Source organism: Triturus cristatus, chromosome 8, assembly GCF_964204655.1.
Source record: "Triturus cristatus chromosome 8, aTriCri1.1, whole genome shotgun sequence".
NCBI lineage: Eukaryota > Metazoa > Chordata > Amphibia > Caudata > Salamandridae > Triturus > Triturus cristatus.
This window is the reverse complement of record NC_140591.1, coordinates 970749342-970774920: the sequence shown is the minus strand read 5'-3', so window position 1 is coordinate 970774920 and position 25579 is coordinate 970749342. Positions and strand designations below refer to the sequence as shown.

Below are 25579 nucleotides of genomic sequence, written 5' to 3'. Positions count from 1 at the left end.
TTACCTATGATTAACACAATTACCAAATTGTACACAGATACCCAAATTCAAGGATTTTTTTTCACTTTTCACAAGCTTATTGGCGAAATATTTAAAAAACATCCTTAGTTGAGGATTATATATCAGACAGTAAACTACAATTTGAATTGAAGAAACTAACTGCACTGTGCTTTGCTCCTCCTGACAGTGTAGCTGAATACTACACATCAATTACTGAATCTGATTACTATACTGCAAACAAGTAAAAATTGCCACCCCTTCTTTAAATTGGATTGGCCATCTCATCATCTTTATCTTTATTTCGGTCTCTCGGACCATAAAAGGGTTTACAGCATAAAACTCTTAAGAATAGATACAATAATAATTTACAAACAATCAATTGACCAGAATATAAAACAATCATTCAATTTGTAGTGACTTAATGCATTGGTTACGACTGTGCCACATTGCTGTTAAAAATTTTGCGACTGCAAATACAATTGGGGTCGACAAGTCTCTTTTCAAAATCATATATGCGGGAAGATAACGCCTAAAACCCAAGTTTTTAAGTATTGGAACAAGCCAATAATTTCTTGCTCTTCTGTATGCTGGGCAGAAGAATATTATGTGCAGGTCACACTCCCTCGGGTAGGCGCAGGCTGGACATTGTAATGAGGTCTCGGTACTTGTCCAGCAAGCAGTATGCACTTTGAGAGGAAGGGTACTGTACCACCATTGCATATAAAGCTTCCTAGTAAGCGGGGGGCTAATATTGTCGTATACAAGCTCCTGAAGATATGAGTCTTTTGACCCCAGAAATTTACCTGTTAGGGACCTCTCCTCTGTATTATTAATTAAAGCACGTAAGTGGTATTCATAATAGGCTATGGAGAGGGACTTCCGTGATGTTCTGGGGCAAGTGTTTTCTGGATCAGACCATAAATTCTGCCTGCCTAGTGCCTCACATGTTTGTTTGCTGTACCTGAGCCAAGGAAACCGTACAGGGTTACAAAGTCTCATGATTTCCTGAAGCTCAGATCTATAATTGGAGAGTTCTGGTGTAGACCATAATTTTCGCCAATACAATAGGGGTTTAAGACCCAGCTCTTCGGAAATTGGTCTAAAGCCTAAGTCGAGTCTCAGAGGTAATAGGGGGGTACTAGACGGAAGGCCTGTTAGTTGCCTGAGAAAATTATTCTCAGTGACCTGCATGATTTGGGTGACAGTATGCCCCCATAGTTCAGCTCCGTAAGTCACTGCCCCTTTTACCTGTGTTTTGTAGATTTGTAAGCGAGGGGAAAACGGCTGATAAGTCAGCCCTCGGGACATCCTTGCCAGTCCTCCTGTCATTTGAGATAATTTCAGATTCGCCCTGGTACGATGCGAAACCCAGGTCATAGACTCATTTAGTGTTATCCCTAAATACTCAAATGTGAAAACCCTCTCCAGCCTAGAGGGCCCAAGAGTGGGATGGGCGCGAATTTTCGGAGGGGGGTTGAAGATCATATACTTAGTTTTAGAAGCATTGATCTCCAAACCCCGAACCGCACAAAAACTTGCGAATCCATCAAGGATCCGTTGGATGCCCATGGGGGATTTGGAGAGTAACAAGGTGTCGTCCGCGAATAGAATAGCCATCTAAGCAGGTTAGGTTGCAGGAGGAAGCCTTGTTTCCATTTGAAGTGGTGGAACTGCTATTCGACCTGCTAAGAGGGAGGAGCAAAAACAAATAATGCCAAATATGGATGGCACAACTCCTTCAACAAATCTATCGGTAAACCACATCCTAACTTCTATAATTTTTGGGAAATTTTGAAGAAGGCGCAAAGTTTCAAAGAAATGAGAATTGCGAAATCATTAACAGGTAGTCTGAACCCAAGAATCTCTAAAAGAACAAAAGGAATGTCCGAGCGACTATTGGGTGCAATTCAACAATTTTCGTTGATGGTGGCTTCAGACTACCTAGATAATATGCACACATCCTACATTTCTAATCTACACTAACTCCTAAACCACCTTACTTGCCTGTTTTGCCAAACAATCCCCTAATTCAATTGGCATTTTTTTTTAATTACATTTTTAAATAAAAGTCGGGTTTCTTACCTTTAGTTGTCTTCTTTTTTCAACTCATGGGCTTGTGTACAATTTCACTTTTCACCAAGAGCCTTGATCAGTCCTCAAATCCATAATAAATCATCCATAAGCCTTGATGTAAGGCATGACCCGAATTAAACTAACCAACATGGACACAGTTTGGCATAGCCATTTTTTTTATCAGAAAATAATTGGTGCTGAAAAATGTACTGTGCTCACCTACAAAAAACGCATCCCCAAAAAAATGAACATTTTGGCATAAAACGCAACAAGAAATCCATCGTTGCAATCCTCTGTCGAACAAATTCAGGTAAAAAGAGCATGAAAAAGAATAAACTTTTTTTTTTAAACACTGGAAACAAATCCATTGATGAATTCCTCTCTCAAAATAACTCCAGCATAAGTCCTAAAAACCAAAAATCAATTATTTTACAAAGTCCCCAAGAGTTTTTCTTCAGTCCATAAAGTCTGTGTCCATGTTCCTTCCACCTATCATGAAAACCGCAACGACACAATAACTTAATTTCAAAAACCTGTCGCATCCCAAAAAAAATCAAAACAAATACTGCTTTAATAACACTATTATTTAATAGAAAAATAACTTTTCTTTTAAATTTTTTCTATAAACAACAAGTGTTACGAAAACAATCAACCCGACGTGGGCCTACAACTGCTACCTGTTTTGGAAAACTTTTTTAAGTTAAAACATACAAAAAATATCAAAAATACACCTACCCTAGTTCTTACAACCTCCCTCCTCTCTCCTTACAATAAAGTATGACACCATTTTCAATAATTAGAATTTGGCTTACCTGAACGTGGGTCTTCCATGCTTCTGATCCGTACCGCAAGGCTCCTCGGACTGACGAAACTTACGTACAAGCGGCAACGTCATCTCATTCCGTAGACAGCAAAAAAGGACAATTTCTCTCATTGACTTCAATGTTAAACTGTGGGAAAACCTACAAAGAAAATAAAAAATATATGTTACAATACAGTGTAAAATCTATGTTTATGTTTTTTAAAATAACAAAGAAAATAAAAAATATATGTTACAATACAGTGTGGAATCTATGTTTATTTTAAAAAAAAAACAAATATACTGTTTTTTTTCACATTTTTGTTTATTTATTATAACTATTATATTTTGTCAAATGTAATAAAAATTACTAAAATACTATAAATGTGTCTAATAATAAGGAGCCCTTGTAATCTGTTAGCACAGCGCACATTGGCAAGAGTCCCTGCACCGGACCTGCAAGGAGGGACCACAAGACTCAACGGGCACAGGAGTGCCATATGAAGTCCAGAGGCTTCCCGCGGGGTGGTAGCCCTTGTAATCTGTTAGGACAGCGCACTTTGGCGAGAGTCCCTGCACCGGACCTGTGAGGAGGGCCAACACGACTCGACGGGCGCAGAAGCGCCATATAACAGGCCGAGGCTTCCCGCAGTGAGGGACGCCGGGGGCATGCCCAGGCTCGGCCTGGGCAAAGACCGGGCCAAGACGGGCCCATCTTAGCCCGTCTTAGACCGGGTGAGGCCAGGCTGGGCCATATTATTGACATTTCTGCAAAGATAAACTTCATCAGAGGGTGATTCTGATACACATTGTGGCACTATTTGGGACGCTATCCAGGTCATCGTCTACTTATGTTAGCACTGGTTCGTTTAGTAGACATGGTAGATCGCATCTGAAGTTATCACTCCAGATACAGATTTTGTTTTGACTTTGCATCTATCTACCAGTCACTATGCACATTGTAAACCCTGACCTAACGGGGGATTGGAAATAAGGGAAGGCTTGTATTAACATCTAGAAACATCTAGAAAAGGCCCGGGAGTGGGTAAAATGGGCAAGCGCAAAACGGCGGCGGTGGTCCACACCGTACCAATCACCAGCACAATGGAGCTTCCTACAAAGAGCAGCGGGGGTTCTTGAAAAAGAAATCGAATTTGTGTCCCCCTGACTTTCCCAGTTCCCGGTGAATCACCTCTTATTTTGTGCCTCTAATAGTGGGCTTCAGGATCCCGAGGAGGGAATCGAGCTGGTAGACACTTCTCCACGTCCTACTATTACTAACAAGCAGCGTGTTTGTGTTGAGCCTACAGCGGCGTACACTGGGATGTAAGTTACTAGCTCACACTAAAACTACCCATGTAATGCCCAGGAGGGGCAGTCTTGTGGTGGGGCTGGTTCAGGGGCCAAGCGTAAATACCCCACCACTGGGGCCAAGGCGAAACGATCGAAAGTGAACACATCCATGTTAAACAACCAGGGTGCTGCACCCTTGTCGAAAGACAACCTTGGCGACCATGCTAGAGGCCGGCCTGATTTCTCTTCTTGACCGCTTGGACCTTAAGTTGGAACCAATTAAGCAAAGGCTGTCTTTCATAGAGAGAGATCTTTCAAACCTGTCTCTTTCTCTCAAAACTTTCATTCCTACTCCCCGTGTCTGTGACGCAGCTGAGGAACCTGCTGGTTCAGGTCCTGTTATCTCTGCCTCAAGCATAGTTCACTTTGCCCAAACCCTCCACCCAGCGAGCACCACCCCCTTACCTGGCCCATCTACGAGCACCGGACAACTTCTACCCTCCACATGTGGCTCGCAGGAGAGGCCATGAGATCAGTTGCCACCTGGAGCCGAGGCCAGTCATCACAGGGTGGCGGTTCCTCCTGTAAGGGGAGTAGAAGGGGAGGTCCCAATCCGTTTTACTGTTAAACAGAATAGAGTGTCTCAGGGTCCAGATTCCATTAATTTACCTCCGGAAGCAACACCGTATGTAGTGGTTGTAGACAATGTGCCAGTACTAAGGCCGGACACCACTCAGAACTTTCACCAATTAAAGAACAAGGTCCTGCACTGGCTTAACAACAACACTAAACTGGGCGTTAGAGTGGAAAGGGACATCCTCATGGTTTGGAGGGTGGCCTGGATAGGAGGCTCGAAAAAGTGTAGTGATGGTGACTGTATAATCATCAATTTTAACAGACCACACCTGGCAGACAGGATTCTCAATGCCGCCAACCATTGTAATAGAACAGGCCTTTCCTCCTATATAAGAGCTTTGCCCTTGGATTATTTTTATCCACCCACATCTATGGCATAGTATCCGAGGAACTCAGTGACCCCGTCTTCATCTGGATGGCCTCAGCATCCGCCCCCGGTCCCTGTATTCTATTCAATTGAGCCGCTGGGTTACCTTGATCACTGAGATTGACTGAGTGGCCCGGGGCCAAGAAAATCTACAGTGCCCTTACATACAGACCCAAAGGATCAGCTGGCCCAGGTGAACCATAGTAGACTCTCATCGGGAAAAAACCTCTGCACCATCATATCATGGAACATAGCCGGTTTGGCTAGTAAGTTCGCAGATCCGGGGTGGCTGGCTTTATCAAAAAAATGACATTATCTGTTTTCAAGAGACATGGACCATTGACAATATTTATTTTTTGGAGGGCTTTAAGCTTTTTAATATTCCTGCTATTCCTTCAAGGGCGGGACGTCAAAAAGGGGGCCTCGCGGTTTACGTGTCTCTTACTCTACATGGTGCCATTGAGGTATTGGCCACGGATAGTCCGTGTATCCAGGCGCTAACCTTCACCTCAGGGTCCCACAGTCTAACGCTCCTGAATTTTATAATGCCACTTCGCTTCTCCCTGAGGTGTGTAACGTCACTCGCCTAAGCGCATTCTTAACGAATTGTATGGCCACGCCACGGAAGCCTGGTAACATAATCCTGGGTAGGGGACTTTAACAGACACATCTGTGGGGCTTTGAGGCAGAGGGGCACAGGGGCTAGTGAGGATTTCATTTGTCCTCTTGTAGACGGTGTGCATTTTGATCACTGTAGGCAGGGGGAGAAACTAAATGCTCTGGTTTGTGAACTGGACTTGCAATTAACAATCATTGATTTTATTTTTATTTCTACCCCCTTTATTATTTTATTTCTGACTTTTCAATAATAGCCAGTCGTTTTAGTGACCACAACCCCCTGTGTATCAAAGATAGATGGCCCATTATTGACTTAAAAAGACAGATCACAGGAGGAGGGGTCCTACGGGCAACAGACGGAGGGAGACGACTTAGATGGGGGCAGATTTTTCCAGACATTCTTTGTGGGTCTCTACTTGAGATGTGCAACAGTGAATTCCAGCTATGTCAGAATGCGAAGGTAGAGTAAGATGAGTCTATCATCCGCGCCTTTGAATCAATATCCCGCTCCGTCGCAAGATTATTGATGGTTCCATCTCAGGGAGCACAGAGGGAGAGGGGACCTAGATGTTTTAACCCAGAATGCTCACTGGCGGTTTAGGAGGCTGAAATAAGCTCTTCATGCCTCCCCGAGGAATGTCACGCTAGTTAAAATCTGTAGAAAACAGTATAAACTCGCTTTAAGTAAATGTAGGGTGGCTCTGAAGCTTGGACCAACCTTATGGAAGCAACAACCTATAAGTCCAGTGCAAAGTTCTGGAGCATTATCAATACTCCTATCTTGGGAGAAGAGGCAGCCAATGTTTTAGAAGCTCATATTACTGAAAATGAATGGGTCAGCCATTTCGAGGATATGTTTAACGGAGACCCGGTCCCGCTGTCTTTAAGTAAACCTGGTGGTACACAAACAAAACAAGTAGTACTGGAAGAAGAAGTAAGTCGTGGGATTACTGGATTGACATGCAAAAAGGCCCTGATGGTATCCCACCCAATCTTTATCTGTCGGATGTGACAGTTTGGGCTCCAGTGCTCACCTCCGTAATTAAGGCTGTTGCTAGGTTTGGCATCCCGTCTTCATGGGCGACTTCCATTATTGTGCCTGTTTTTAAGAGGGGGGATAGGGACAGCACTGTCTGTACAGACCTATCTCCATGCTGGATTTGGTAGTAAAAGTTGTGGGCAGGATATTGTTGGATAGGTTATCGTCCTTGGCTACTGACAATAACATTTTGTCAGACGCCCAATATGGGATTCGCCCTGGCCACTCCACAATAGATCAATCTTAGAATCTATTCCTAATAATCAGTAAATACACAGTTGCCCGTGGGGGTACCATCTTCCTGGCTTTTATGGATCTGTCATCTGCATTTGATTGCATTAACAGGAGCAAATTATGGCAGATCCTTTTAGCATTAGGGGTAGACAGGGAGACAGTCTCTTTTCTTCACGATCACCACCGGAACACCAGGGCAGTAGTGCGATACTTGTCGAGTTTGACTGTATCTTGCTTATTTCCCATCAGGGGCCGTGTCCATCAAGGCTGTATACTGGCTCCTTTTCTTTTTAATCTTTACATCAACAACTTGGAGAAAACCCTCTTGGAGACTAAGGCTGATTATCCCCAGATCGGACGGCGAGGTCTTCCCGTTCTGCTATATGAAGACGCCGCCATCTTGATGGCCAGGGCAGAGAGGGGTTTACAAACCATTTTATCTTTGTCTGCCTAGTTCATCGGAGATTGGACTTAAAAGTCAACAACTCTAAATCTTACATTATGCAACTGGTAGGGCCGACCCCGATCCCTAAAACATCTGCTTTTTCCTACCTAGGGGTGCTCCTGGATGACAAACTGAACTGGGCCCACAACTCACACGAAAGAGAAATGACCTCAATAGGGAAACTGCCGCAATTTTTAATTTTGCTGGTAGACTGGGTAAAAGACCCATGGGGGCTCTCTTGGAGCTCTACAAGACTAAGTGTCAGTCAAAATTCATGAGACGTCTGCTGTCAGTTCCACAGTGTACTCCCTCTTTTATTTTCCATGAAGAGTTAGGAATGCCTTATATCACAGATCAGATAGCCTTTCGCCCGTTGCTACTTTGGCTGAAAATATGGGTCAAGGCGGGGGATTCGCTAAATAAAGCACTCATGAAAGATTGCATGGCCCTGGATCAAGTATTAAATATTCCATGGTTGAAGTATATCAAAATGAGTTTAACGAACCTGGGAAGAGGTGACCTTTATTTTAATCCTGAAGGAACTCGAAAGGTAGATATACCCCTTCTTAAGATGGCGTTCAGAACGCATCAGACCATACTAAGGGAGGAGAGGGAGCCCATGAAGCCAAGTGTTCACTATTTTGTGTTATTAAGGTCCACTGAAAAGGGTGAGCCATATATTCTTGGTTTTGTGAACTCTTACGATAGATACCTTCTGACCAGGTTTCGGTTTGATTTGTTTTACTTACTCCTTACTTACCCAAGGGGCTCGAATAGAGGGCAATCTTTTCCGCCCTGCGGCTGCGATGGAATATCTCCGCAGGATATGTTACATTTTACTGTGTTTTGCCCATCTTATGAAACCCCTAGAAACCCCTAGAAAATCATATTTAATTCCTATCTTGAAACATGCCAATTTTAAACAAGGTCGCCCCGCCTTTATATTCCTCCAGATGCTCATGGGCAATACTGTATTTCATGTTTTAAGTTTTTTTAAAGCCGCTATTAAGCTCAGGGCGAGTTGTGATTAGCCAGCCCGCCCTTATTACTACTTTTGGTCCTATGTATACACATTGTCAATGGGTTGCAGACTTACTTATTGGCTTTTTCGTATTGTCTTTAGCTGTTTTATGGGATTAGTTGTAATTTGTATACATAACGCTAATTATGAATTTGTCCAGATCTGCTTTTCTGATTGTATATGTCGTCCATTATCCTTTTTATACTGGTTTTTACATTGTGCTTTATGGTTTTATGTAACTTGAAATCGAATAAAGAAATTTGATTTGATTTGTCAAATTTTTTTTAAAACATTGATATTTTTAATTCTTTACATTTATTTTAATTGTAATTTACAATGTCTGATTATGCAAACTTATTTTGTCCAAATATCCTTTTTATTATTTTTAAAGTAAAATTACATTAATTTTAAGTTTCATTTTTTTAGAGACATTACATATTAAATATATGTTTATCAAATAATGATAGCTTTTATTTAAACTAGATTTCACATATCTCCCTACCTACAAACACCCAATTGTTTTACTTTGATATAATTGTTATAAATGTTAGTGTTTGAAAAAAAGACTAAATAAGTTTAAAGTAATTTAATAATGAGTTATTAATTAATACTTAAGTATTAAAATTAAAACCTGGGTATTAATACACTCCCCCACCCAAATCCCCGGATTCCCTAACATCCCATCTCAGAGGATAAGTGTCAAAGCTTTTTTGTATTAATCTTTTTAAATATTATTATATTTTTCATGTCATAAATATTATCAAATAATCATAAAGTATTACAATTATTACCTATTTATTAATACACTCCCCCACCCTAAACCACTGTTTCCCATGCATCGTGTCCTAGAGGATAGGTGCATACCTTTATTTTATTTTTTATTAATAATAGTAATAACATGTAATATCACTAAAACTAAATAACAATTAATTTACAAGTAATGAAATTAATACCTGAGTATTAATATACTCCCCTACCCAAAAAAATCTTTTACCCATGCATCCGATCCTAGAGGATAAGTGCATAACCTATTTAGAAAAATGTAATAATATAAATTAAATGTAATATGACTAAAAATAAATAACAATTATTTTACAAGTAATCAAAGTATTACCTGAATATTAATAAATTTCCCCACCCAAAAACCCCTGTTTCCCATGCATCCCATCTCGGAGGATAGGTGCCAAATACATTAATATTTATTTTTGTTTAAATACCATTTAAAATATTTTTTAAGTAAACAAAATATCAATTTTCAAACCAAAAATGAAAAATGTATACCAGAGCAATAATACATTCACAAACATTAATAAGCTTAAATTAAAAATAAAACAATACCTCACTTACCTCCATTGCTTACTAAAATGCGTTGTAATGGCATGCGTTGTAATGGCATGTTTTGTAATGGCATCTGCGTTGTAATGTCATGCAATGTAATGGTACATGCGTTGTAATAGTTGCATTGTAAAGGCATTACGATGTAATGCCTGCGTTGTAATGGATATTTCCACTATAGGAGGTTTAGTGCACACTAACCTGATATCAAGAGGCAGATTTACAAGCCCCGTGCATGACTTTTGTGACGCAGCCGCGGCTTAAATGTTGAAGCCCATTTACAACGTGACGTATCTAGGGAGATGCGTCACGTTTTAAAGCCCTGCGTCAGGTATAATGTATGCAGGGTGGGCATTCCCACGCAAAAAGCCATGTAGAACTGACGCAGTGAAATCTATAAGATTTGACTGCGTCACTCTACACCTTCACTGCTTCAAAATCCCGATGCCTGCTCAGCGCAGGCGTAAGGAATGACACAGGGCTTTTTGAATGGGACTCATTCATCTATCGTGGCGCATTGCTGGAGTTGCACCACTTTCATGAGCAAATCCAGCAATGCGTCACTTTTGCGCCAACAGATGAGTCAGAATTTCTGACGCATCTGTTAATCCTTGAGCCATAGAGCACTGTATTGTAAATACAGCGCATCCATAGTGGTGCAAGGACATTCGGCACTGACGCAAGGAAACTGACACATCTATGTAGATGCGTCAGTTCCTTGTAAATCTGCTCCCAAGTGCTTAGCCTAGTTTTTTCACTTGACTGACTTGGACTCAGGGAGTCGAGGGGGTCCAGTGTGGTTGTGCAGGAGGAAGAGAGGAGGAAGCCGTCAAGGGAGCTGGAGCCACAGGAATCACAGGTTACCCCTGGAATTGAAGGACACTTGAGCGATTCCCGTTTCCAGCAGGATTCTTTAGGTGAATGGGATTGGTGAAGCTTGTTTTGAAGGCAGCGAGGCCAAGCAACGAGTCAGGGTTGGGTGGTGTTCATATAGCCTCTCAAAGGCTCAACAGATGCAGCTAAATCACTTGTGGAAAGTGGGGAACCTGGCCGTCTGGAAGAATCTCGAACCTTTGAAAAAAACATGTGTTAGTACACTTGCTTAACCTTGCAGAATGAGCAGGTGTAACTTGATGATCAGAAACAAATAACAAGAAACAAATCTATCATTTTTACTCAATCAGGCCTAATAGAAATAACAGCAAGGCTAGCGATTGGCTCATGAGATTCTGGGGGAATCTTGCAGAGATTCAAGCACAATGGAATTATAGGTTTTGGGGAGCATCAGTCATGGTATCATAGCGTGCCATAAAGTTCCACAGGGGTAATACAACATGAGCCCTGCGCGCTAGACCTACTACACAGAGGGCGCATGAGGGGGTCGTGACATCCGGGCCGAATACAGCCTAGCGAGGGAGGCTGCGCCGCCCCCTCCCCGAATTGATTCAATTGGGCACCAGGGGATAGGGTCTCTGTGGCCAAAAATGGCTTGCGGAAGAGGGTTGCGTGCCGCCCTCTCCTTAAAAAATACTTTGGGCACCTGGGGATGGGGTCCCTGGGGCCGACACAGCCTGAGGAGGGGCACCACGAGCGCCTATCCTCCCCAAAAAGATAAAAGTGTTGTCCCCCAGGGCCCTGGCCCAATCCAGGGGTTTTAAATAGGGGTGGGCGGAATTTGCGAAATCCACTTTCGCAAATTATCGCGAAAATGTTAAAAATTATCGCAAACACGCGGAAATATCGCGAAAATGTGGAAGTTTTTTTCCCGCATGTTCGCGAGATTTTCTGCATGGTTGCGGCTCGCCAACTTACCCATGTGGTTGCTCGCGGGCGCGGCCATCTTGTTTTCAGTTATCTCGCGGTGCATGATCGCAAGAAGAAAGACGTGATCGCGCGACGCATGACGTCACTGCGGGCGCGAACTGTCGCGAGACAGCGCAAATGGCTAAAAACAATACAACATCTCATGGAGAACGCGACCGGATCAAGAAAACTTGTCGGCGAACGCAGGGATTCAGGTAACGCGATCCCGCGCGTGAGAATGTATTATTTTACAGCGCAAGCAAGAAACAAATTATCGCCAAGCTGCGGAATGCGGAAATTTTGACATTTTCACGCTTTCCGCGGAACGCGAAAATGTCAAATTATCGCAATTTCCGCGAACGGAACGAAATTTTAGCCCAGGCCTAGTTTTAAAAAAGAAGCACATGAGCCTGCACTTTTTTCTCGTCACTGATTCATGGATCCTCCACAAATTTGCAGCAATTTTTTTTTTTTTTTACTTTCCTTGCCCCAGTTGTGGTCCTTCTGGGAGCCTACCACCAGGTCTAGGAACTCAGAGTATCCCTACCCTGCCCCCTTATGTATTTTCTATCTATATTTTTTACATTTTTTTAGGGCTCGGACTGAGTCCCGAGAGCTAAGATGGCTGCCACTACTTCCAAGCTGAGGTGGTGGCAGCCAATCAGATCTCACTTTGAGATCTGTCGACTCTGTGGATCCTCTGCATGAAAAATATGTACTTTTTTAACATTAAATTCTCCAAAAGTATTGAACAGATTTACACCAAAACACAAGAAGCACTCTTTCTAGACCAACATCTAGCCTTCTGTCAAATCTGGTGTAAATCCATTCAGCGGTTGCGCTGTAGCGGTGTTTAAAATTCCTATGAAAAAATGAATTGCGAAAACGCATTTTGAGACTCCCTCTTTTCTAACCCCCCTCTTGAAGGATTACCCTGAAACTTGCCAAGTGTAAACTAGTAAACTAGTAAAAAAGTAACACTTTTTGGAATGTTTTTGGGAGATTTATGAAACTGCGCCAAAGTTATTAGCAACAAAAAAAATGCTTTTCCTATGGAAACACAATTCTAGCGATACCTACCCAGAGGCAACCGCCACTCTGTATTGTATGCGAGGTATGCCTTTGTGGTAAAGGCTGTTTCCCATATCTGGATGTGTCATTGGTCTAGACAGAGGCCAGGTAAGCACACTCAAAGCCAGGGCACAGAAATGTATTGTGTGGGCTTCGAAAAATTAGCAGGCTTGTTGTTGGATTTTTGGCCAGGCAGCAGCAACTCAGCAACTGCACAAAATGAAGGGAAACCAGGACCCAAATAAAGTTTATGCTTTAAGGTTGCTTAATCTTTGTCACTCTAATGTGGCAAAGGGTGGACCAGTTTGGACAGTCACACTGAGGAAATCAGGGTTTAATTTTGCTATGTTATGGAATGGATTTAACAACTTTATGGGACATTTGTTGGAACATCCCTCTGAGGCGGAAAGCCGGAGGTTAGAGCGGTTGAATGTAAATTAGTTTTAAAAAACAAATTGAAATTGATCTTTGTTATTTGCGCTTGCACTCGCTATTTTTAACTTGCTTTTGGCACTCACCCTGCTCGGCTGCTTCGCCCACTCATCGCGTTCACGGCGTTGGAGGCTGGGCTTGCCGCTGCTGGGTTCCAGGGCCTGGTCGCACCTGCGCTGGGATTGCCCCGCCCAGTTGACCTACTTAAACGTGTTCTCTTCCCCCGCTCGTACTAGATTTGTTGGAACATCCCTCTGAGGCGGAAAGCCGGAGGTTAGAGCGGTTGAATGTAAATTAGTTTTAAAAAACAAATTGAAATTGATCTTTGTTATTTGCGCTTGCACTCGCTATTTTTAACTTGCTTTTGGCACTCACCCTGCTCGGCTGCTTCGCCCACTCCTCACGTTCACGGCGTTGGAGGCTGGGCTTGCCGCTGCTGGGTTCCAGGGCCTGGTCGCACCTGCGCTGGGATTGCCCCGCCCAGTTGACCTACTTAAACGTGTTCTCTTCCCCCGCTCGTACTAGATTTGTTGGAACATCCCTCTGAGGCGGAAAGCCGGAGGTTAGAGCGGTTGAATGTAAATTAGTTTTAAAAAACAAATTGAAATTGATCTTTGTTATTTGCGCTTGCACTCGCTATTTTTAACTTGCTTTTGGCACTCACCCTGCTCGGCTGCTTCGCCCACTCCTCGCGTTCACGGCGTTGGAGGCTGGGCTTGCCGCTGCTGGGTTCCAGGGCCTGGTCGCACCTGCGCTGGGATTGCCCCGCCCAGTTGACCTACTTAAACGTGTTCTCTTCCCCCGCTCGTACTAGATTTGTTGGAACATCCCTCTGAGGCGGAAAGCCGGAGGTTAGAGCGGTTGAATGTAAATTAGTTTTAAAAAACAAATTGAAATTGATCTTTGTTATTTGCGCTTGCACTCGCTATTTTTAACTTGCTTTTGGCACTCACCCTGCTCGGCTGCTTCGCCCACTCCTCGCGTTCACGGCGTTGGAGGCTGGGCTTGCCGCTGCTGGGTTCCAGGGCCTGGTCGCACCTGCGCTGGGATTAGCCCCTCCCCCCTCAACCCCTACATAATGCAGACTCATCGCCGGCGGTGCAGCGGGCAGGCGCAGCGGGCGCGCCGAGGGCGCGCCAAAGGCAAGCCCGTCTGCGCCCGTCCGCGTCCAGCAGGGGCCCGGGGCCCGTTACTCTGCCCAAATCACATCCTATGCCCCTAGGGACCTGATTGCATTACATTCTTTCTGGCCGCTGGAACCCTCCAGCCATCCAAAACTACTCCAACTGGGGATTTTCAACGCCCGTAGTGTTTTTCCAGAGCTCAGGGCCCTTTCATCCTCCATCACCCCTGAGCACACTGCTTCCTTCCCACCCTCTATAACCCGACCTGCTCAGTCATCTGTCAACATGGAGCTAGCAGTTGTATACCTCAACACCCGGTCTCTTGTCAGTCACCAACACGACATATACCACCTTCTGGACTCAGACCGTCCCGACATCCTGTTCCTAACTGAGACCTGGATGAATGAGGACTCCTCCCCCGACATCTTGGCAGCTATTCCTCCGGGGTATTACATTCTCCAAGCCAATCGACCAGCTGGCAAACCCGGAGGTGGCGTAGCCGCTATTATCAAACTCTTTCTCAGATATCTTCCCTCTCTCTACCCACCATCCCCCAGGCTGACTGCCTGGCTATTAGACTCGAATCCTCGGTGTCCCCTCTTACCTGTGTCCTGGTATACCGCCCCCCTCAACCCATGCCCAATTTCTCCTCCCTCTTTGGCGATCTTCTATCCCAGCTCACACTCAATAACTCCAAACTCCTGGTCTTAGGAGACTTTAACTACTGGCCATCTGATCCACATGAAAGCCCTCACTCCCTGGCTTTCACCGATCTATTAAGCGGCCTTAATGGCCGTCAACATGTCCACACAGCTACTCATTCCAAAGGCCACACCCTAGATCAGGTCTGGACTTACAACCTTGAAATCATATCACTCACGATCCTTCCTTGCTTTTGGTCGGACCATCTCTTAATCTCTTTCCTTCTTATGGTCCCCCCTCCACCCCCCCGTAGCCATGGCCCTAGCCTCCTGGCCCGCAACTGGAATAAAGCTAACCTCGACCTCTTTCTCTCCTCCCTAACATCTTCGGCTCCGCCCGGCCTAGGTCCTCTAGACTCCCAGGAAGCCGCACTTGTCGACTGGTTGGAATCTGCCAGCAACAAAGTTGCTCCCCTTAAGTCTATCCGAACTAAGCGCCCTCATGACGCACATCGCTGGTTTTCCGACAGTCTCAAAACCCTTAAACTGGGACTTCGCCAAGCCGAGCGTCGCTGGCGCCGTAACTACGACCCCTCAGAAAAAGCCCACTTCCTAAAATTATCCGGAAAATACAAACATGCAATCTCAGCCGCAAAATCTGCCTACTTCTCCACAAAAATTCTCAACTCCGCGCAAAAATCCAAAGACATCTTTGCTATTGTGGAGGAACTTTCGCACCCGGATAGGGTGACCATCAAACCCCTTCCCTCTCAGGCACTTTGCGATTCCCTTAACCATTTTTTCATAGATAAAATCAGTAAAATCAAAAACAGTATCTCCTCCGGGGCCTTAGCAATGTCCCTCCCAGAAGCCGCCCCCTTTCTCAACTCTCGCTCCCTGACCTTGCTCCCTCCTATACCCGAAGAAGACTTCTTCCCCCTGCTCCACAAAGTCTCATCTGGTTCCCCCACAGACTGCTGCCCTCCGGCAATTCTCCGGACCGCTTTTTCGACCTGCCCTGGCCCTCCATTGGCCCTCCTGAACAACTCTCTCCTGCTCGGCGTGGTCCCCAGTCAGTTCAAGAACGCCGAAGTGGTCCCCATATTAAAAAAAACCAACGCCGACCCCACGGTCTTGGGCAACTTCCGCCCCATTTCCCTTCTGCCTTACCTGAGCAAGGTACTTGAGACGCATGTGTCCAGCGTCCTAAGCTCCTTCATCGAGGACTCCAATTTTCTAGATTCCCAGCAAGCTGGGTTTAGACCTGCCCATTCGACAGAGGCGGTTATCCTCTCTGTTATGGAGGAACTTCGTAGAGGTGCTGACTCCAACATCAGTCAAGCCCTGGTACTCTTAGATCTGTCAGCGGCCTTTGACACGGTCGATCACACCATCTTAGCCGACCGTGTCAAAGAGGCTGGCATCAGCGGGACGGCCCTTAACTGGGTTTGTTCCTTTCTTGCGGACCGCCACCAATCGGTCCGTCTTTCCCAGTTCACGGCAAACCGGACGAGAGTCACCTGCGGCGTGCCGCAGGGTTCATCCCTGTCACCCCTTCTTTTTAACCTTTACCTCACCCCCTTGATCCGCTCCCTCCGCGGCAGGAATGTCACTGCATTTAACTATGCAGATGACATACAGCTCGTTTTCAATCTCGACTCCTCGGACGAAGCGGCTCAAGATTTTCAGTCCACCCTTTGCCATATCAGTAACTGGATGAGCACTCACCATCTTAAACTCAATCCCGACAAGACGGAGCTCGTTCTTGTCGGAGGCCCATCCAACCCCTGGAATTCCACCTTCTGGCCCCTTTCCCTCGGCCCTCCCCCCCACCCTGCTGACAAAGTGAAAAGTCTCGGGGTTTACATCTCCCAAGACCTCTCAATGAAGCACCAGGTCAGTGCCACTGTGTCCTCCTGTTTTTTTTCAGCTCCGGAAGATCCGGAAAATAGCTCACTTTCTGACCACTGAAGCCCTCACCTTGGCACTGCTGGCGTTAGTCATCTCTCGGATTGACTACGCCAATGCCCTGTACGTTGGCATCCCACAATACAAAATCAACAGATTGCAGCCGATTCAGAACCAGGCAGCTCGCCTTATCTACCACCAACCAAAACATCACCACATTTGTCCTCTCCTCAAGGCCCTTCACTGGCTTCCTGTTTCGGAGCGCTGCAAGTTCAAACTTGGCTGCCTGACTCATAAATCTCTGGCAGGCACCGGTCCCTCCTTTATTTCTTCCCTCTTGCATCCTTATACCCCCTCCAGGAACCTCCATTCCTCTCATCTTGCGCTCCTTCAGACTCCCCGCTTCAAGCGCAAGAAACACGGAGGTCTCAGATTTTCCTTTTTGGCACCCTCATTCTGGAACTCCCTGCCGCTGGAACTGAGACTTTCTCCCTCTCACCTTCATTTCAGGTCTCTCCTAAAAACCCATCTCTTCCAAGGCATTTATTCATAAATTCTTCTCTCCCCGCTTTCTGCCTCTTGTTGAACAAAGTGAATAGCGCCAAGAAACCGTCCGGTGAATGCTGCGCTTTATAAGTAATTTTTACATTACATTACATTACATTACATTACATTATCTCTACAAAGTGGACTGGTTTGGACCTTTAGGATTGGCATTTTGGGGGCCCTGAAGATCCGTGATCATTCCACAATCCTCGGATGACATCAGTAGCAAGGTCTCGGGGTACAAGAGATGGTCCTGGGCAGAGCCGGGCTGAGGGCGAATATAGGTTTTTCAAAGAGAGATCAATGTAAACGAGGTAAGGTCCTGATCCGACAGGGTCAGGACCAGTCATTCTGCCAAGATAATCCTGTGGGAGAATTATGTTGGGCTCATCCATTTGTGTGTGGATATTTCCTCCATCACATGAATTAGCCACAATGACAAACTATCAGCATCTTTCAACTAGCATTTGCAAGGCAATAAGTTGCGCATTTGCTTTAAGCTATTGGCATTGTAAATGACAATACCTTTTATGTATCTGTTTTGATAATTAACACATAAATAAAAGGCATTGTCATTACCCCCAGGTCCCTCCTGTCCTTGTCCCCTTCATACTAACAAGTGAGATAATCTATCTCACGACAGAAAAAAGAAAGCAGGAATGCTGGTACACCCCTCCCCCTCCTCACTGGGAGTACATAAGGGTACAGTAACCAGCATGCCTCCTGTTCTTTTTTTTCTGTCTTCGACAGTTTGAAGAGGACCAGGAGCCTGGGGGCTCCTGGGGCTTACCTGTTGCTGGGCTTTGGGTTTGTGCTGGATGTTCTTGGTTTCTCCTCCTGTTGGGCTTGAGGGGTGCCATGTGGACGCTTGCTGCCGGGTCGAGGCTTCTTCCCTCCGCTGGCGGTGTCCTGGCTGCGTCCTCTGTGTTGCTGGGCATGTCGGAGGCGTAGCGGTTCCTGTTTGTTCCCCGGAAGTGCGGCGGCCTCCGTGTGGCTGGGGCGCTTCCTGCCGGGGTTTGCCTGACTTCCTGGGTTTGGGGCAGGAAGTCAGGCGTTTTCATGATGGCGGCTGGCGGCTGCCGGCTGACGGCGGTGGCACTTGCCGGTCCTCTATGTAAGTACCGCATAGCGGTTCTTTTTCTTGCTCTGCTCCCAGGGGGTGTTATTTCCTGGTTTTTTCACTGATGTGATTGCATTTTTGGCCGATTTGGGAGGGTTATCCTGCTGGCGTTCCCTCGCATTTTGGTCTGCATCTGCTCCTGCCCTGCCCTGCTGGTGGGCTGCCTGGCATCTGGCTTTGGTGTTCTACGTTCCTGCGGCCTCCTACGGTCTGGTCCTGTGGGGGGCTTGTGGTGCTGAGTTGTTCTCCGGCTGCCGCCATGGGTAAACATGCCCGGAAGAGCAGGCATGTGGAGGTTTCCTCTTCTGCCTCGGCTTCATCTTCCTCTTCTCCTTCTCCTCCGCGTTCCAGGCATCGTTCCCGTGGTGGTGATGTCAGGCTGAGGCGGCTCATTAGGGACACTCTGCTGGATATGGGGGGTGCTCCCCGGTCCAAGTCTTCTGGTCGGGCTCCGCCTCCTGCTTCTTCGTCTTCTTCTGCATCGGAGGATGAATGGTTGGAGATTGTGCTGAAGGGCAAGTATGTCGACAAGGACATGTTGCCGGACTTGTTGGGTCATGTTAAGACTAATATGGGTTTTCCTGCTGATGATGCTCCATGTACTTCTGGGAGTTCCTAGCTTCAGCAGTTCCAGTGCTCTGCTCCTGTGGTCATGCCGGTTCATTCATGTGTCCGGGAGGTGATTGACCGGGAGTGGAAGGATCTGGACCGCATTTTGCTCCCTCGCTTCATGGCGAAGCTCTATCCTCTTCAGGATATGGCTAAGGATTTGCCGGACTCTGTTCCTGTGGATTCTTTTGTGGCCAGTCTCGTTGGGCGCACTTCTTTGGCTGAGGACGCTGTGGTGCGGGATCCTGTGGACAAGCGGGTGGACGCTTCCTTGAGGAAGGTGTATTCTGGTTCCCACCTGGCGCTCAGGGCTGGCATTTACGGGACTTATGTGGCTCAATCTCTCCTTTCGGACTTGAAGTCCTTGTATAGTTCTATGGATGATGCCACTGACTGTTCCGGTCTTCTGGCTCGTGTGGAGCGGCAGGTTGAATTTCTGTCTGACATTTCATTCGACGTCGTGTGTGTCTCGGCCCTTTCTGGGGGTGCTTGTGTGGCTGCTCGTCGTAACTTGGTTCTCAAGGACTGGAAGACTGATTCTGCCCAGAAGTCTGCTGCTCTGCGACTTCCCTTTCAGGGTTCTATGCTGTTTGGTGAGGAGTTGGAGGGTCGGTTGCATCGGCTGTTTAAGGAGAAGAAGCATTCTTCCTCTTTTAAGCAGCATTCTGCGGTGCCTGCTTTCTCTAAACCTAAGCCGTTCTTCCGTCCTTCCTCTCCCAGACAATTTACTAGGGGCAGGGGTCGTTTTCAGTCTGTGAAGAGTCACGACAAGAGGGCGAAGTCTCCTCCTGCGAAGCCCCGTTCCTGACTGTCAGGGGGCGGCCGGCGCCGGATCCTTGGTCGGAGGTCGGCTCCGGTTCTTTCTTCCTGCCTGGATGTCCTCCTGTTCAGACTTGTGGGTGCTGGACATTGTTCGTTTGGGGTACCTCTTGGAGTTTTCGGCTCCTCCTCCGGACTCGGGGGTCCGTCCGACTCCCTGGCTGTCATGTCCGTCCAAGCGGGTGGAGCTGTCTCTGGGGGTCAGGTCGCTGCTGGACAAGGGGGCGGTTCAGTTGGTTCCTCCGGGGCAGAGGGGTCGGGGGTTTTACTCCATCATTTTTCCGGTTCCCAAGGTGACTGGGGGGTTTCGTCTTGTACTGGATCTCAAGGCCCTGAACGTACATGTGCTGCGGGTTCCGTTCAAGATGGAGACTCTTCAGCGGGTGATTCCCCTGATTCTCCGGGGTCATTACATGTGCACTCTGGACCTTCAGGATGCCTATTATCATGTTCCGGTCCACCCTCTCTCCCGTCGGTTCCTGAGGTTTTGTCTTCTGGGTGTCCATTATCAGTTCCAGGTTCTGCCTTTCGGCCTGTGGTCTGCCCCCAGGGTGTTTACCAAGGTGGTGGCGCCCTTGGTGGCTTACTTGCATCTTCAGGGGGTGATGGTTTACCCATATCTGGACGATTGGCACATTCATGCTCCCTCCACGGTTCAGTTGTTGGAGGATCAGGGGTTGGTGTGTGCAGACTTGGGGGCCCATGGGTTCCTGTTGAATCTCCCCAAATGTCAGCTTCTGCCGTCTCAGGATCTGACTTTCATCAGTGCTCGTTTCCGCACGGGTCTGAATCGTGTCTTCCTGCCGGTTGCCCGGGCGGTGACCTTGTGTTCCCTGGCTCGTCGGTTTCTGGGGGGTCGATCCTTCCCGGTGCGTCTTTGGTTGCGCCTTCTGGGTCTGATGGCGGCTACGGTGTTCAATGTGCCTTGGGCTCGTTTCCATCTTCGGCCTCTTTGGTCTTACCTGTTGGCCCAGTGGGATCCTTTGTCTCTGGATTTGTCTCTGTTGGTTCCAGTGTCTCTGTCGATCCTTCCTGCTCTGCGTTGGTGGACCTTGTCGGCCAATCTGGACAAGGGCTTGCCTCTGCAGTCTCCTCTTCCTTTGGTCCTTACCACGGATGCCAGTGCGTTGGGTTGGGGGGTGACTTTGGGGTCGGAGTTCCTTCAGGGTCGATGGTCTCTGCTGGAGGGTCGTCGGTCCTCGAACTGGCGGGAGTTGTCTGCTGTGTCTCGGGCTGTCATCGGGTTTCGGCGCCTCCTGTTGCACCACCATGTGTTGGTTTGGTCGGACAACACTGTGACCGTGGCCTACTTGAATCATCGGGGGGATCCGGTCTCGTTCCCTGAACACGGTGGTTTCCCCGTTGTTTTGCTGGGCGGAGGGCCATCTCTTGTCTCTGGCGGCTGTGCATGTCCGGGGAGTGGACAATGGGGTGGCGGATGCTCTCAGTCGGTTTTTTCCGGCCTCCCTGGAGTTGGCCTTGACTCCGGTGGACTTTCGTTTGGTGTGCGTGAGGTTTGGTCGTCCCTTTCTGGACCTCTTTGCTTCCCAGCTCAATGCTCTGCTTCCCCGCTTCTTCTCTCGGGTTCCTCAGGAGGGTTCTTGGGGGGTGGATGCCCTGACGCTGCCTTGGCCTTCTCGCCTCCTGTATGCCTTTCCTCCCATTACTCTGATCTCACGGTTTCTGGCTCGGCTGTTGCTGGAGGATCGGGAGGTGGTGGCGGTGGTGCGCTTCTGGCTCCGCCGGTCGTGGTTTCCCACTCTGCAGTTGTTGGCGGTTCAGGGTCCTTGGTTCTTCCCATTCCCCCCGTCTCCCTTGCGATCCTCTCTGATGTTGTCCCTCCGGCGGCTTCGGCTGTCGGTTTGGAGGTTGAGAGGCAGGGGTGGAGGAATAGGGGTCTCCCGGAGCATTTAGCTTTGGCTGTTCAGCGGTCCCGGAGGCCTTCTACTCTTCTGTCCTATGGCAGGCATTGGGGGAACTTTGAGCGTTGGTGTCTCGGACTGGCGTTGTCTCCCTTGGTTTGTCCTTTGCCTGATGTTCTTCAGTTCCTTTGGGTTGGGTTCGAGAAGGGTTTGTCTGTCTCGACTCTGCGGGCCCAGTGGGCTGCTATTCGGGCTTTCCGTGCCCCTTGGGGGAATCTGCATGATGTGGATGACCTGGTTTCTCGTTTGTTGCGTGATTTTTCGATCTCGCGTCCTGTGGTTCGGCCTTCCTTTCCTCTTTGGGACCTCCCTTTGGTTTTGAGGTCCTTGGTGGCTGCGCCTTTTGAACCTTTGGAGGAGGTTGATTTGAAGTTTGTCACTTTTAAGGTTGTTTTTTTGGTGGCTATTACTTCTGCTCGTCACCTGGGGGAGCTGGGGGCTCTGATGGCTCGGGAGCCTTTTCTTTCTTTTTCTGAGGATGGGGTTGTTCTTCGTTTGGATTCCTCTTTTGTTCCCAAGGTTTCCTCTCAATTTCATCGGTCTCAGGAGTTGGTCTTGCCTGATCTGTGTTCTGCTCAGGTGGATGAGGACGACCTTCCCTGGTCCTTACTGGATGTTTGCCGGGCCTTGAAGGTCTATGTGGACCGTACCCGTCCCTTTCGGTGTTCTGACTCCCTCTTTGTGTCCTTTGGGGTGGTCTCCAGGGGTTGCCGTGCTACCACTTCCTCCATTGGTCGTTGGTTGAAGCAGGTTATAATGTTGGCCTATTCCCTTGCGGGCTCTCCTCCTCCGGCTGGGGTTCAGGGGCGTTCTACGTGGGGGGTGGCTGCTTCCTGGGCGGAGGTTCGTGGTGTGTCTCTTTCTGAGATTTGTCGGGCCGCTACTTGGGCCTCTGCTAATACCTTTGTTCGGCATTACCGGATTCAGAATGTTCTGGGGGATGACGCGAACTTTGGTTTGGGGGTTCTTCGGGCTGTGTGCTCCTGATTCCCTCTTTTGTTTCTTTGCAACTGTGCTATTTTCTAATAAATTGCTGGGTTTGCTATGGCTCTGTGTCCTGGTGGTTTGTTGGGGGATGATGGCCGGTTGCTGCTTGGGTATTCTCACTTGTTAGTATGAAGGGGACGAGGACAGGAGGGACCTGGGGGTAATGTCCTATTACTTACCGGTAATCTTCATTACTTCGGGTCCCGTTGTCCTCGTCCCCTTCATGCCATCCCTCCCTCCCTCCCGGGCTTTCCGGCCTTCATCTGGGGCTTGGTTGTTCAGGAGGCATGCTGGGTACTGTACCCTTATGTACTCCCAGTGAGGAGGGGGAGGGGTGTACCAGCATTCCTGCTTTCTTTTTTCTGTCGTGAGATAGATTATCTCACTTGTTAGTATGAAGGGGACGAGGACAACGGGACCCGGAGTAATGAAGATTACCGGTAAGTAATAGGACATTTACAATGCCAATAGCTCAAATTTTTGCAAATGCGAGACCTATTTAATTTACAAAGAAGCGGTCGCCATTGTCCCTGGCTGCTTGGAAAGTGAAAGCGCGCATGGCGTGCTGAATGTTGCAGGAAAGCATGGTGTGCCTGCAGTAGGAGAAACTTGTTAAAGAAAATAGTGTTTACAGACTAAATAGGACATACTGTGTAACAACAGAAGTAAAAGGGCCAGTCCTCATGGGAGGTTACAAATGAAGACAAGGTGGTACTAAGGTGTGACTAACAAGCCTATTAACGATTCAGAAGCTGGTATTTACAAACGACAATGACACAAGCCAATGAAAAATATGGGCGGAGAGTGGGCATGGCTTCGAGTCCATACTCAAATACAGCATGCCTTGCAGAGCAGCGCATGCGCTATCCAGGCTTGACCTAATAAATAAACGGATCCAGGGCAGGCTTCAATACACACATTAGGCGCACCAACAACAGCTTACAACAGGAGAATGTCTAGTAATTAGAGTAACAAAATCGATACTAACAGTAAAATAAATGTTAAATATATATGTGACGAAGACAGCTGTAGAGAGCCCTTCATGCAATATATAAAAATTGGGATTAAAAAAAAAAGTGCCAGAGCCTAGTCCAATTCACATGTAGCTAATACAATTTCTCCAAAAATGATACGGACACGCTAACTATCGGGATCCCACATGGTTTATTGGAATGTAATATAATAATTAGAACCATTCATAGTGCACTTTAGTGTCCGGAGCATGTACTCACTTTCGCACAGGCGAGGAGTGGTATTATTTCGGCACTGTAAATTCATAATTTGGGAGGCTCATACATTGTGTTTGGTGAAACTAAATGGGAAACTGATGCAAGCAGAAGTGGCCACGTATATAACTTGGGTAACATCTGTTTTCGTAGCCTGAATTATTAAGATATGCTTTGGTGCGCAGACAGTAGAAAAAGAGTTACCTTGATCCCTTAGTGGCTAGGACAAAATTCACTTTTGTGATATGCCAAAACATGTCTTAGAAAACAGATGGTCAGCTGTCGAAAATTCTGAAGAAGACGTGCCATTTCCACGGGTCAGGTTCGTTCATGAAAGGTTCGCACCTCCATAAAATAGAAGACATTCACTCGAGGGGGACGTCGAGGTCCTGCCTAAATTAGATGGTTGCGTTACATTAATGTTTATTATGTATACATTGAAAGAGCATGTTGTAAAGTACATGACGTCTTCGTGAAACAGGAACTGAAGAGGTCTGCTGCTTCAGCTCATAGTTCAAAATCCAAATTGTTATCGTTTAGGTGTGTCTCAGAAATATACAGCTGACTGTAAAACGGGACCTATTTAATTGGTTCGGCTTCAGGCTGCGTCTCTGGGGGTCACTTTTTTGGCAGAGTTGCTTGTGTGAGCTGCAGCGCGTGTTCTATTCATCACCTTTGCAGCCTCTGGCTAAACTTACAGTCTGAGGTAACGCTCCGCTCCCCCTAACTCCAGACCTCCTCCTCCTCCCCCTCCCGGCCCCCGGCGCGGTCATTAATGGCTGCAGGGACAGCCTTGCCGAAGAATTTAAGCAGAGGCTGGGGCAGCTGCTGACAGGCAGCAGAGGGGGAGAGGCAAAGAGGAGGGGAAAAAACGACAAGTCGAACTGAGAGAAGACGGAGCCTGCCCCCGACTGACAGCCAGTCATTCCACGCGCCGCCGGGCTGCACCACCAATGCTGTGACCACCAGAGAGAGGCGAGCTCGCGACAGAGCCCCTTTCCAAACTTCCTGCCCGGAGAGCCGCGCGGGGATTCCTGCAACAACGCGGAAAGACAAGTGCTTTTATTTCTAAACTTCGTGGCTGGCCGCAGGCATGGAGCCGGTTGCTTGGACGGCGGTACTCAGCGTCCTCCTGCAGCTTGTGTCGGGGAGACTCACTGACACGTCCAGGTGAGCTGCTGCTGGTCACGGTGGCTGCCCTCTGTGTCCACGGGGTTAAGGCTTTGACGTGAGCGAGTGTGAACCTGTACTCCGTTCAGGATTGTGTCGCCGGGTGTATTTGTAATTTAAACATTCTTGATTTTATTCATATATAGTTTTATCACGTGTAGTGCGTTACAGGAGAGAAAAATCTATCATTCTAGTTATTCAATGTAGATTTGGGTTTTAGATACAATTTTTCAGATACCCCGAAACACTGAAACTATAACTTACTCACTGCCTCACGATGGGACATACGACTCCCAAAGGTTTTCAGGCCACTATTTTTTTGTTTTTTTCTTAATAATCCA

At 47.2% G+C, this 25579-nt stretch overlaps 1 protein-coding gene across 1 annotated transcript in view; it reads left to right on the top strand.

Annotated features, from left to right (window-relative positions):
* The first annotated feature begins 24824 nt into the window (after positions 1-24824).
* The window catches only part of EGFL6 (EGF like domain multiple 6), a 439195-nt gene continuing 438440 nt past the window's right edge, over positions 24825-25579 (top strand). Inside the window, exon 1 of the mRNA XM_085622499.1 lies at positions 24825-25238. Coding sequence (XP_085478625.1) covers positions 25162-25238 — 77 coding nt within the window. The 5' untranslated portion in view covers positions 24825-25161. The remainder of the gene's footprint in view (positions 25239-25579) is intronic.